General features: G+C 42.0%; 1 protein-coding gene across 2 annotated transcripts in view; it reads left to right on the forward strand.

Annotated features, from left to right (window-relative positions):
- WDR37 (WD repeat domain 37) overlaps positions 1–14,095 on the forward strand; it is an 87,908-nt gene that overhangs the window by 52,675 nt on the left and 21,138 nt on the right. For both annotated transcript variants that reach the window (XM_059662955.1, XM_059662947.1), the window contains exons 10-11: positions 4,184–4,418; positions 5,787–5,928. In XM_059662955.1, the coding sequence (XP_059518938.1) occupies positions 4,184–4,418; positions 5,787–5,928 (377 nt within the window). The remainder of the gene's footprint in view (positions 1–4,183; positions 4,419–5,786; positions 5,929–14,095) is intronic.

Below are 14,095 nucleotides of genomic sequence, written 5' to 3' on the forward strand. Positions count from 1 at the left end.
GGCACCCTTGTTCTGCATTTCCCACAGAGCCATCCAGACACCACCCCCCTTCCACACCCCCCCACCTGTTAGCACAGGAGATAGCAAAGCTCCTTAGGAGTGGCTGTGAGGGCTGAAAGCCCCATTGCCCAGGAACCAGTGTCCCCTGAAGGAGAGTTTGGGGACCAGTGTCTCCATCAGGACGTATAGTGACTGTTGTTTTCCCTTCTAGGTGCTGTTTACCAGGCAGGGAATGGTTTACCTTGAGCAGGCTACACTCCACAGGAACACTCCTTTCTTATTTGCTGTCACCGTCCCTAGTCCAGATCACTAACTAGTCTTCTAACTAGTCTCCCCACCTCAGATCTGACTGCTCATGTCCAGCCTCTTCTCTATGAAATTAGGCATGGTCTTTGTAGCATCGAATCTCAGTGAGTCACCTCAGTGAGCCCTTGTAGACCCTTAGTTTCTGTTTGCATCCCCTTCCTGCTCCAACCCCTGGATGGGCTTGCTGCCCTGACTCCCACCTTCTCTCTCCCTCCTGGTTCTTTTCCTAGAACTCTCCCCTCACTCCACTCCTCATCCTGTAGGTACCTCTCAGTGTTGCAGACTGCCTGTCTTACTCTCGGAGCATCTTTTGTAGCATTTAACATTCATATGGAATAGATAATTTTGTGTAAGCATTTATGTTTAACTTTGCTGCTAGATTGTGCGTTCTCTCCTGGACAAATCCACCCGTGTTAAATCTGGCATTTCCTCTGTCCCTCCTGCATTGTCAATGAGCACCCTGTGACCAGCCCCACCACCAGGCAACTCTGGGCTGTGACACTCCTCCAGGCCACGTTTCTGCCACATTCATGGGTGACTTCCTCACTTTCCCTTCTGCAGATTTTCACCTGCCTCATTTTCTTGTGTCGTTCCCAGCAGCACACAGACAGGGCGTAGTAGCTGTCTTGTAACCCACCTGAGCCTTCTATCCCACCAGGAGCCATGGGGTGTTGGTTTTCCTATGCAGACCTCAGACTTGTCCTTGCACTCCTTTTCCTCTCCCTCACACTTCTCTAGGATAGGCTGTGTCCCTGCTGGGCTTCTCTCGTCAGCATCCCATCCATGTTGCCCACCCAGCAGACACTTGCAGTCACTCCTCGGGCTCCTCCTAAATCACTATCACAGTGTGACCCTCTCTCCATCTCACATCTTGTGTGTTTCATTTTTTTCTTCCTCTTGAGTCTCATTGGCTGGGTCACCTGCTCTTACCAATGACTCCTGGGTCTCTGACACTTTTCCCTCTAACCTGCGTGTGGGTCTCCTCCCAGCCCTCTCACCTGTGTGTGGATCCCCTCCTTGCCCTCTCACTTGCTTGTAGGATATTGCTACCCTCTCTCCTGTTTTCCTCCCACACTACTCTCTAGTTTAGTGATGGCGAACCTTTTGAGCTCGGCGTGCCAGAATTTTGAAAAACCCTAACTTAACTCTGGTGCCGTGTCACATATAGAAATTTTTTGATATTTGCAACCATAGTAAAACGAAGACTTCTATTTCTGATATTTATTTTATATATTTAAATGCCATTTAACAAAGAAAAATCAACCAAAAAAATGAGTTTGCGTTGTCATAGGTTCGCCATCACTGCTCTAGTTAGACCTGTGATTTTAAGGAGCATGCCTTGCTGCTGACCCCCAGGTTTGCATACTGTCCTCGACTCTTTAACTCCAGACTTCTATGACATCTAACTACTTACTCAATTTCTACTTGGTGTCTTACAGACATTGCAAAACTAATGTGTATGAAATTGAGCTCTGCATGTTCCCACAACCACTCCTTCTGTTTTGTTCCCTGTTTCAGCCATTATCTTTCATCTTATTATTTAGACTAAACACCAGTAAATCATCCATAATTTTTCTTACTGGCATCCTGAGGCCTAGGACTTTAGGCGTGTAGGCAGCCATCTTCCAGTGTCCTCATGTGGCCATCTCTGTGTGTCTGTCCTCCTCTCCTCTTTTAGGGACACTAGTCATGCTAGATTAGGGCCTACCCAGATGACCCCATTTTAACCCTAATTACCTTTTTTATTTTTATTTTTTAAATCCTCACTACTTTAGAAAGAGGAAGGGGGGGGGGGAGAAAGAGAGAGAGAGGAAGAGAGAGAGAAACATCGATGTGAGAAAGAAACATTGGTTGCCTTCCTTCTGTACATGTCCTGACCAGGATAGAACCCGCAACCCAGATATGTGCCCTGACCAGGAATCGAACCGGCAACCTTTGGGTGCGTAGGATGATGTGTAACCAACTGAGCCACTCGGCCAGGCCTTAATTACCTCTCTAAAGACCCCATTTTGCCCAGCTGGTGTGGCTCAGCGGTTGAGCGGCAACCTAGGAACCAGGATGTCCAGAGTTTAATTCCTGGTTAAGGCACATACCTGGGTTGCAGGTTTGATCCCCAGTAGGGGTTGTGCAGGACGTAGCCATTGGTGATTCTCTGTCATCGGTGTTTCTATCTCTCTATCCCTCTCACTTCCTCTCGCTTTAAAAATCAATAACAACTTTTTTTTTTTTTTTTTTTAAGTAAAGACCCCATTTTCACGTACTGTCTCATTCTGAAGTACTGGGGGTTGAGGATTCAACATGAATTTTGGGAGACAGTTCAACCATCCGGAATGTTAACACAGAACATTGGTTCTTTAAAGCATGAGTCAGACTATCTCTCTTCCTTACTCAAAACCATCTAGTGATTTTCCAGCACACACACAATAAAATCCAAAGTCCTTTCTGTTTCTCCAAGTTTTACCTGTTTTATACTGGTAACATCTCTGTAATCTCTTATCCTGCAGCTCATCTGCTCCCTTCTTGTCTTTTGCATCTTCTGTTCCCTTGGTGGGGAACACTGTTCCCCTAAATACGCTCTCGTTTCGTCACATCCCAAGTTAAATATTACTTTTCCCTGATCATTTTGAATAAAAGAGTAGCCCTTATGACTGTCCATCCTCTCATCTTGCTTTATTTTCCTTCTTAGCACTTATTATTGCCTGAATCTGTGTATGTGCATGTGACACATATCCCTTTACTAGGACTGTGTGTGTATTACAAATATCACTATACTATGTGTGTGTACATGTCACACTTATCCCTGTGTGTACACATGTTGTGTATTCCCACACTAGTGTGTGTATATACACAACACATATGTCCATACTAGTGTGTGTGTGCATGTATGCATGCACCCTCACATGTGTGGCTTGTCTTTGCTATCATGTTAGCTCCCTGAGGCGGGACTTTGCCATTCTCTGGCTTCATTGCAGTAGGGGGTGTGCACCTTGCTGTTCATTGTTCCTTATACATGTTAGCAGAGTTTGTCTCCTTCTCTGCTCTGTGCCCAGTCTTTGGTATAGCACTGTGTAAGCACCTGATAAATATTTGTTAAATGGATAGCTAAACATATTTTCTTTTTTTGAAAATATATGTTTTATTGATTTTTTACAGAGAGGAAGGGAGAGGGTGAGGAATAGAGAGTTAGAAACATCGATTTGGCTGCCTCTTGCGCAATCCCTACTGGGGATGTGCCCGCAACCAAGGTACATGCCCTTGACCGGAATCGAACCTGGGACCCTTGAGTCCGCAGGCTGACGCTCTATCCACTGAGTCAAACCGGTTAGGGCTAAACATTTTCTTAAAGAGCTGAAGCCTATGGTGACTATTATGTTTTTATTTTATCTTTAGCTTTTGACAAAAGACTTGGTTGGTTTGTATGACAATAAAGTGAACTTTCATATCTATTGTTATTGCAATAGAATTCTAAGTATATCTTAGGCAGACACTTGAGAATTGTAATATTTCTTTTTTATTATGATGAATTATTGACTTTCAGTTGTATTTGTTTAATTTTATTAAATATCTAATACATGAAAAAAACTTAAAATGTTGAGAATCACTTTATTTGCCATTTTGTTGATTAGTGGAAGTGGACATGATGTTATAGTACCCCTGACTTTTTTCTTTCCTTATATTTGGCCCTGGTTTTAGCCAAGCACATAATCATAAAGGTGATAAACATTTATTGAGCACCAGTTATGTACCATGTACTGTGCCAGTATTGTGATAATGATGATCAAGTCCTAGAAAGATAAGTGACACAGTCTGATTGTGTAGCCGTGCCAGGAAAGACCCACAGTTCTCAGGAGTTCTCTGCTCTCACCTCTATCTGCAGATATGTGGCGAGGACGAAGTTGAGTGCTCTGACAAGGATGAGCCTGATGTGGACGGAGACGTGTCCAGTGACTGTCCTACCATCCGGGTGCCATTGACTTCCCTTAAGAGTCACCAGGGAGTAGTCATAGCTGCTGACTGGCTGGTTGGGGGGAAGCAGGTGGTGACGGCCTCCTGGGACCGAACAGCAAACCTGTATGACGTGGAGACAGCGGAGCTCGTGCACTCCCTGACAGGTACGTCAGCCCTGGCCTGCCAGCCGCGTGTGTGTGATCTGTGTGCCTGTGTTTATTCATATCTTACCTGGCAAATTCCTCTCTGTCCAGAATAAGTTTTAGTTCTCGGGATGCTCAGGTTGTGATTTTTCAGAAATCCTTTCTAGTAGAACTGTTGGTAGCTAATTGTATCTTTAGGGGATTTAATTGTAGCGTGTAGTATCTAGAAATTTGAAATATGCTGGTGTATTCGTTTTCCGTTGCTTTATAACAGATTTCCACAAAGGTGGTGTCTTAAAATAACATGAATTTATAACCTTACAGTTTCCCTGGTCAGGAATTTTGGGCTGGGGACTGCTTTTAGCATCTAGCATGGTCCCCATCGAGAGGTACTAGTATATTAACCATGGCTGTTTGATTTCTTCCAGACCAGCACCAGCAAGAGGGCATCTCTGCTGGACACTTTCATTCTTATTATTTTTAATCCTCACCTGAGGATATGTGTTTTTTTTTTTTTATTATTGGTTTTAATGAGAGGAAGGGAAAGAGAGAAACACAGATGTGAGAAACATCAATTGGTTGCCTCCCATACACTCCCAGACCGGGGATCAAATCTGCAACCCTGACCAGGAATTGAACCTACAACTTTTTGGTCTATGGGACAATGGTCCCACCAACTGAGCCACACCAGCCAGGGCTGCCTTGGACCCTTTAAAGGGTGCATTTGATCAGGTCAGGCCCACGAGGACATCTTTTGAATTCGATGAACTCAAAACTACATCGTTTGGTGGCCTTAGTTATGGCTGTAAAGTCTATTTTGCCTTATAACGTACTGAGATTACCAGAAGGGTAGCTCATCACATTTGCAGATTCTGCCCAAACTCAAGGGAAGGTATCAGACAGGATGTGTATACCAGGCCATCTTAGAATTCTGCCCATTACAAGTATTTTTCAAATTTGTCAGTAGGTGCATTTTCTGATTGACTGTGAAAGACTGTATTTCACAGAAGGCTCCACAAATATTATTAGCGGTCATTTGGGAAGTGAAGAACTAACAGTTAATTAGTTTGCACGCTGAGCCTTTAACAGAGATTTGCCAGACCTTTTAACTGTTTGGATCAGGAACTGGGTTACACTCACTCAGTGTCATGATCCTTTTAAATGTACAAGTGAAAGGACTTCCAGCTCCTGAGGGAAAACTGGTCCCACTGTGACCACACATGCTGTCATTAAATGATTCCTTGTGTTTACTTTTACGGTGAATAAATACTAGCACTAGAGACCATAAAGACTGTTTTTTTGATTCCAGTGATTTTTATGAAAGCTTTACTCTAACTGTATCTGCAGATGGGTGACCTTGCACTTTTGTCGTCTTTGGTTGTATTGTAGGGCACGACCAAGAACTCACGCACTGTTGTACACACCCCACCCAGCGGCTCGTGGTAACCTCCTCCCGTGACACGACCTTCCGTCTGTGGGATTTTAGGGACCCGTCCATCCACTCTGTGAATGTTTTCCAGGGCCATACAGAGTGAGTCACAGTCATTCATATGTCTCTTTTTAATTGTTCATGAAAAAGGCTTTATGGGTGGATATGAAAACTTCATATTTGTCTTAATTTTCAATATTAATTTCCAACTCCACTGTCTTTCAAAATGGCTACTGTTTTCCTAAATGTTTAACTCCATTTTGGAGATTTCAAAGAAGTTAGGAGAACAAGAGAAGTCACCAAAGTTCTCTCAAGAAATTGGATGGAGACAGAATGGGACATTGGGAGAGGGGATCAGAGAGGAAGCAGGAAGTACTCCAGCATTGGCGGTATGAGGTGATCACACTGGAACTGTTAACAGCCGCTCCCAAATCCCTGCCCTTGGGTCGTTTTCATCTAGTTTTGATATTCCATATATTTGCAGGGTCTGTTTTGTTCCAGGAGAAGACACACTGACTCTCACCTTTCTCGGTCTGGTTGTCTATTGGGCAGCTCAGGCGTACCCATATCTTAACAGAACTTTGTTCTTTCCACAGACTTGTTCTTCTCCTAGTCTGACTTTTCCCGATACAGGAAGTGACTATCTTTCTAGTTATTCATCCCACAAACCTCTCCACTCCCTCAGCTATGCCCCATCCAGACCAGGAGTAGGACTCCTGTCCAGTTATACCTCCTGATGTGTCCTTCACCTGCTCCTCAGGCCACCACTGTCCCCACCAAACCATCCCTATCTCTCTCCTAGATGGCAGTGTTGTTCTGCTTGAGCCCTTGCACATCCAGAAAAGGTCCTACACACATTAGTGCTCAGTAAACACTTTTTCATGTATGAATTTTTGCTCATTTGGTTTCTCCAAAATATGGATTTTATTAATTTTATCATGTAATGTAGCAAATGAGTCTGTTTTATGTTTTGAATGTTAGATACCAAGTTTTAGATTTAATGTTCAAAAGTCATAAAGTATACAAAAGGGAACGCTAGGACAGAATTTTTTAAGGAGTTTGAGATTGGAAAACAATTTGGCATCTTGCACCTAAGGTGTGCAAAAACGTTAGGAGTAAGCAGCAGTGAGCACATACTGAAATCTTAGTGTACCACCGGCTCTGTTCTGAGAGCTTCCATATGAGAAATTATTTCATTCTGACAAGGGAGGCATTTCTTCACCAGCCAGCGTAGCCATAGCCCCGAAATAGAAAATGCCGGATTCTCAGGGGTTCATACAGTGCTGGGGACTGAGCAGGGCCCACGTGCTTTCCCTGTGTCCCAATGGTCCAGTCTTGGTTGCTCTGGAGGTCATGGAGGGGACAACTTCTAACTGGCCCAGCACAGCCCAGATGAGAACACTGAACTGAAAAGAGTGGAGCTAAGCAGCTCTTCTTCATCTGCTTTTAGGGTGGGGTCACTGTGGGCCCAGAGAGCAGAAGGAACTGTCTGTGGTTTTCTTATAGACCATATGCAAGGCAAATGGGACCCCCCATACATCCTTACCCTGCAGCTTGCACATCTCTTCTCCCAAGTTTTTTTTTTTTTTTTAAATATATTTTATTGATTTTTTACAGTGAGGAAGGATAGACAGATACATTGATAAGAGAGAAACATCGATTTAGCTGCCTCCTGCACACTCCCTACTGGGGATGTGCTTGCAACCAAGGTACATGCCCTTGACCGGAATCGAACTTGGGACCCTTCAGTCTGCAGGCCAATGCTCTATCCACTGAGCCAAACTGGTTAGGGCTTCTCCCAAGTTTGTTTGTTTTTTTAAATATATTTTTATTAATTTCAGAGAGGAAGGGAGAAGAAGGGACAGATAGAAACATCAATGATGAGAGGGAATCATTGATTGGCTGCCTCCTGCATGCCCCTTACTGGGGACGGAACCCGCAACCCGGGCATGTGCCCTTGACTGGAATCGAACCCGGGATCCTTGAGTCCGCAGGCTGACGCTCTATACACTGAGCTAAACTGGCTAGGGCTCTCCCAGGTTTTTATTGTGAAAAGTTTCAAGCTTAAGTAAAAGTTGAAAAAAATGAAGCAAACCCACTAATCCTTTTAGAAGCACAATTGTTTTTATTTCACCACATTTGTCTGTCTCTTTTTAAAAAAAATGTTTTTATTGATTTCAGGGAGGGAGGGAGAGGGAGAGAGAGATAGAAACATAAATTATGACTGCACGCCTCCTACTGGGGATCAAGCCCACAACCCGGGCATGTGCCCTTCACTGGAATTGAATTTGGGACCCTTCAGTCCACAGGCTGTTGCTCTATCCACAGATCCATTTCAGCCAGGGCTGTCTGCCTTGTTATAGATATGTATACACATAGGTATTATAGGATATACAGCACATACCCACACTTCTGTGCCTAGATTCATGAACACATATCGAATGAATATATAGCACACACACACATATGCACTTCTCTCTATAGATACCTGTACAAATGTATCCTATGAATACATAGCACATGTGCACTTCTGTCTCTTTGGATTGTGTATACGTATATGAATATATAGCACATACATCCACTTCTGTCTCTATACATGTACACATGCTATTATATGAAAATACGTACTTTCTCTGCCTGAGCCTTTGGAAAGGAAATGTCCATGTTATCACACTTTGCCCTGATACCTCAGATGCATCTTTTCAGTATAAGGACATTCTGCTAAATAACCATGCGTTATCCACTTAAGAAAAGTAAAAAAAATTTTCTAATATCACCTGATGTCCAGCCCATATTCAGATTTATTCTTGTGGTCCCCAAATATCTTCGAAACTTTTTAAAGGATTTAATCAGGATTCATTATTACATTTAGGTACTGTGTTCTTTGGCCTCTCTCTCTCTCTCTCTCTCTCTCTCTCTCTCTCTCTCTCTCTCCCTCTCCCTCTCCCTCTCCCTCTCCCTCTCCCTCTCCCTCTCCCTCTCCCCACCCCGCTTATCTCTCTCTCTCTTTTTTTATATTTTTAAATTTTACTACTGATTTTTTTAGTAGTTTAAATTATAAAACTAATATTAAGACATACATATTACAGACTTGTTGAAAAGTTCTTTGGTCTTTTTTAATTTAAGACAATTCTCCACCATTTCATTGGTATTTATGACATTGAATTTTTTGTCATGAAACCAAGCCCGTCTTGTGGAAGGTCTGACATCATCAGTGATCCTTGCCTGAATCAGTTATTACACTGAGTGTTGCAAAGGGTGATCGTGCTAATTCTGTCATTCTTCTACACTCATTAGCTGGCACTCTTCATTAGTGTAGTTGAGGATTAGTATAGACTCAAGGACTTTTTTCTTTTTGATGGTTATAAAGTCTTTGTTGTCATAATTTTGATGCTCAAGTTGTTCCAGGTTCAGTGCACCCTCTTGTGGCTTCTCTGTCTCTTTCGACAGCACCCTCTCATCTTTGGCACAGTAGGAGTCTGTCCTAGCCTCACCCTGCACTTCCCTACCCAACAGTGGAAAGTGCCAGCAGTTTTTCCACTAAACTGACTCTGCTCACTGCTACTGCACCGAGTTACATGTGGTCAGGGATTTGAGGACTGTGTGAAGAAGGGAGTTTTGGTGTAGAGAAAGGGCAGTCAGTACTTGTGCTGTGTCTCTAGGAGACAGAATGTAAGTGACCTTTGCTACACTGACTAACTGTCCTGTGCAGCATGGATGCACACAAAGACCGGTGGGTGGAGAACCAGGGAGGACTGGGGTCATGTCTGGGAAGGGGGACAGAAATGGAGAATGGTGGCAGTTGCTTTTATTGAGTCCTTGTTGTCATCAGGCACAGTGAAAATTTGGTCCTCCATATTCAAAAATAGACCACATATTGGGTCACAAGCAAAGTATCCCCAAATTCAAGAAGATTGAAATCATAAAAAGCGTCTTCGCAGACCACGATGGCATAATATTAGAAATAAACTACAATAAAAACAACCCAAAATACTCAAACACCTGGAAGCTGAATAGCATGCTACTAAATATTGATTGGGTTACCAATGAGATCAAAGAAGAAATTAAAAACATCCTGGAAACTAATGACAATGAAAACACAACAATCCAAAACCTATGGGACACATTGAAAGCAGTCCTGAGAGGGAAGTTTATAGCTCTACAGGCCTATCTCAAAAAACAAGAAAAAATGGTAGTAAGTCATCTAACTCTACAACTCAAAGAATTAGAAAGAGAGCAACAAGAAAACCCCAGAGTGAGCAGAAGGAAGGAGATAATAAAGATTAGAGCAGAAATAAATGACATAGAGACCAAAAAAACAATACAGAAAATCAATGAAACCAAGAGCTGGTTCTTTGAAAGGATAAACAAGATTGATAAACCTCTAGCCAGACTCACCAAGAAGCAGAGAGAGAGGACCCAAATAAATAAAATCAGAAACGATAGAGGCGAAATAACAACAGACCCCACAGAAATACAAATGATTGTTAAAAAATACTATGGACAACTCTACTCCAACAAACTAGACAACCTGGAGGAAATGGACAAATTCCTAGAAAAATACAGCATTCCAAAACTCAATCAGGAAGAATCTAAAAATCTCAACAGGCCAATAACTATGGAAGAAATTGAAGCAGTCATCAAAAAGCTTCCATCAAACAAAAGCCCAGGACCAGACGGCTTCACAGGGGAGTTTTACCAAACATTCAAGGAAGAACTAAAACCTATCCTCCTCAGACTACTACAAAAAATTCAAGAGGAAGGAACACTTCCAAGCTCATTCTATGAAGCCAGCATCACCCTAATACCAAAACCAGGTAAAGACAACACAATGAAAGAGAATTACAGGCCAATATCCCTCATGAACATAGATGCCAAAATCCTCAACAAAATCTTAGCAAATCGGATCCAGCAGTACATCAGAAAGATCATACACCATGACCAAGTAGGATTTATCCCAGGGATGCAAGGATGGTACAATATCCGCAAATCAATAAACGTGATACATCACATAAACAAATTGAAAGAAAAAAACCACATGGTCATATCAATTGATGCAGAAAAAGCATTTGACAAAATTCAACACCCATTTTTGATAAAAACTCTCAGCAAGGTGGGAGTAGAAGGATCATACCTCAACATAATAAAAGCCATATATGACAGGCCCACAGCCAACATCATACTCAATGGACAAAAACTAACACCATTTCCCCTAAGAACAGGAACAAGACAGGGATGCCCCCTCTCACCACTCCTGTTCAACATAGTACTGGAAGTGTTAGCCATTGCAATTCGGCAAGAAGAAGAAATAAAAGGCATCCAAATTGGAAAAGAGGAAGTAAAACTGTCCTTATTTGCAGACGACATGATATTATACATACAAAACCCTAGAGATTCCATCAAAAAGCTACTAGACTTAATACATGAATTTGGCAATGTAGCAGGATACAAAATTAACCCCAAGAAATCTGAGGCATTTCTATACACCAATAGTGAACTTTCAGAAAGAGAGATTATAAAAACAATCCCGTTTACCATTGCACCGAAAAAACTAAGCTACCTAGGAATAAACTTCACTAAAGAGGTAAAAGACCTCTACTCAGAAAACTACAGGACGTTGAAAAAAGACATAGAGGAAGACATAAACAGATGGAAGAACATACCGTGTTCATGGATTGGTAGAATCAACATCATCAAAATGTCCATACTACCCAAAACAATCTATAAATTCAACGCACTTCCCATTAAAGTACCAACAGCATACTTCAGAGATCTAGAACGAACTTTCCAAAAATTCATCTGGAATAAAAAAAGACCCCGAATAGCTGCAGCAATCCTGAAAAAGAACAAAGTAGGTGGGATCTCAATACCAGATATCAAGTTGTATTACAAAGCCACTGTTCTCAAAACTGCCTGGTACTGGCACAAGAATAGGCATATAGATCAATGGAATAGAATAGAGAGCCCAGAAATCGGCCCGAACCAATATGCTCAATTAATATTTGACAAAGGAGGCAAGAACATACAATGGAGCCAAGATAGTCTCTTCAATAAATGGTGCTGGGAAAATTGGACAGATATATGCAAGAAAATGAAACTAGACCACCAACTTACACCATACACAAAAATAAACTCAAAATGGATAAAGGACTTAAATGTACGACAGGATACCATAAAAATTCTAGAAGATTCCAAAGGCAAGAAAATCTCAGACATATGCCGAAGCAATTTCTTCACTGATACAGCTCCTAGGGCACTTGAAACTAAAGAAAAAATGAACAAATGGGACTACATCAAAATAAAAAGCTTCTGCACAGCAAAAGAAACCATCAACAAAACAACGAGAAAACCCACTGTGTGGGAAAACATATTTGCCAATGACATATCTGATAAGGGCCTAATCTCCAAAATTTATAGGGAACTCATACAACTTAACAAAAGAAAGATAAACAATCCAATCAAAAAATGGGCAAAGGACCTAAATAGACACCTTTCAAAAGAGGACATCCAGAAAGCCAAGAGACATATGAAAACATGCTCAAAGTCACTAATCATCCGAGAGATGCAAATCAAAACAGCAATGAGGTACCATCTCACACCTGTCAGACTGGCTATCATCAACAAATCAACAAACGACAAGTGCTGGAGAGGATGTGGAGAAAAAGGAACACTTGTGCACTGCTGGTGGGAATGCAGACTGGTGCAGCCACTATGGAAGACAGTATGGAGTTTCCTTAAAAAACTGAAAATGGAACTCCCATTTGACCCTGTGATCCCACTTCTAGGAATATATCCCAAGAAACCAGAAACACCAATCAGAAAGGATATATGCACCCCTATGTTCATAGCAGCACAATTCACCATAGCTAAGATCTGGAAACAGCCTAAGTGCCCATCAGTAGATGAATGGATTAGAAAACTGTGGTACATCTACACGATGGAATACTATGCTGCTGTAAAAAGGAAGGAACTCTTACCATTTGCAACGTCATGGATGGAACTGGAGAGCATTATGCTAAGTGAAATAAGCCAGTCAATAAAGGAAAAATACCACATGATCTCACTCATTCGTGGACAATAGAGACCATTATAAACTTTTGAACAATAATAGATACAGAGGCAGAGCTGCCTCAAACAGATTGTCGAGCTGCAGCGGGAAGGCCGGGGAGGGTTGGGGGGCAGGAGGTAGGGGGGTAAGAGATCAACTAAAGGACTTGTATGCACGCATATAAGCATAACCAATGGACATAAGACACTGGGTGATAGGGGAGGCTAGGGGACTGTCTAGGGCGGGGGGATAAAATGGATACATATGTAATACCCTTTGTAATACTTTAAGCAATAAAAAAAAAAAAAAAAAAAAAAAAAAAAAAGAAAATTTGGTCCTATTTGTTTAATCTTCACAGTGAGTCTATCTCTGTTCTGTGGAGGTAAACTGAGGCACAGGGAGATGAGGTAATTTCTTGAAGATTGCCTGGGTCCTAGGTGGGCCTTGACTCCTATGATTCCAGAGAGTCTTTCTAACACTTTTTAAAAAATATTTTTATTGATTTCAGAGAGGAAGGGAGAGGAAGAGAGAGAGAGAAATAATCAATGATGAGAGAGAATCACCGATTGGCTGCCTCCTGCAAGCCCCCCACTGGGGATCGAGCCCACAACCTGGGCATATGCCCCTGACTGGAATCGAACCCGGGACCCTTGAGTCCGCAGAGCAACGCTCTATACACTGAGCCAAACCGGCCAGGGCCTTTCTAACACTTTTTAATCACATTATGTTTTCACTTGCTTTATTTGTCTGAAAGATTTTATGTATCTTTTGTGCTAAAAGAGCCAGGACTGTATGTACTAGTATATTACAGGTAGTTGATGAAAGTGCCAGTTTTAGCTTTAGGAGGTTTAACAAAGTCTATTCTCATCTGTCTCCCTCTGATTATGGAGTATAGGAGATATTGATGTCAGGTTTAAAATATCTATTTAATTTGTGACACGTTTTTGAAGTTGGTGGATATAGGAAATAATGGCTGTTTTTGGAGTGATATGACTATGAGGAATATAAGTAGTTACAAAGGAATTCTTATTCCTAGTGTGGACCTTTGACACAGTTTCTTAGATTTGTTTCTCTGATGGGATCAGGAGTTGCTTATAGATAAGTTGTGTCTGTCCCGGGGGCCTCTTCTATCCAGGTCTCCCAAGACATAAGTTGATGCTGCAGTAACTGTAACTCTGAGGGCATATAAGCTTTTGAATAAAAATAAGATATATGTACAAG

The sequence above is a fragment of the Myotis daubentonii genome, chromosome 1 (genome assembly GCF_963259705.1).
Source record: "Myotis daubentonii chromosome 1, mMyoDau2.1, whole genome shotgun sequence".
In the NCBI taxonomy this organism is placed as follows: domain Eukaryota; kingdom Metazoa; phylum Chordata; class Mammalia; order Chiroptera; family Vespertilionidae; genus Myotis; species Myotis daubentonii.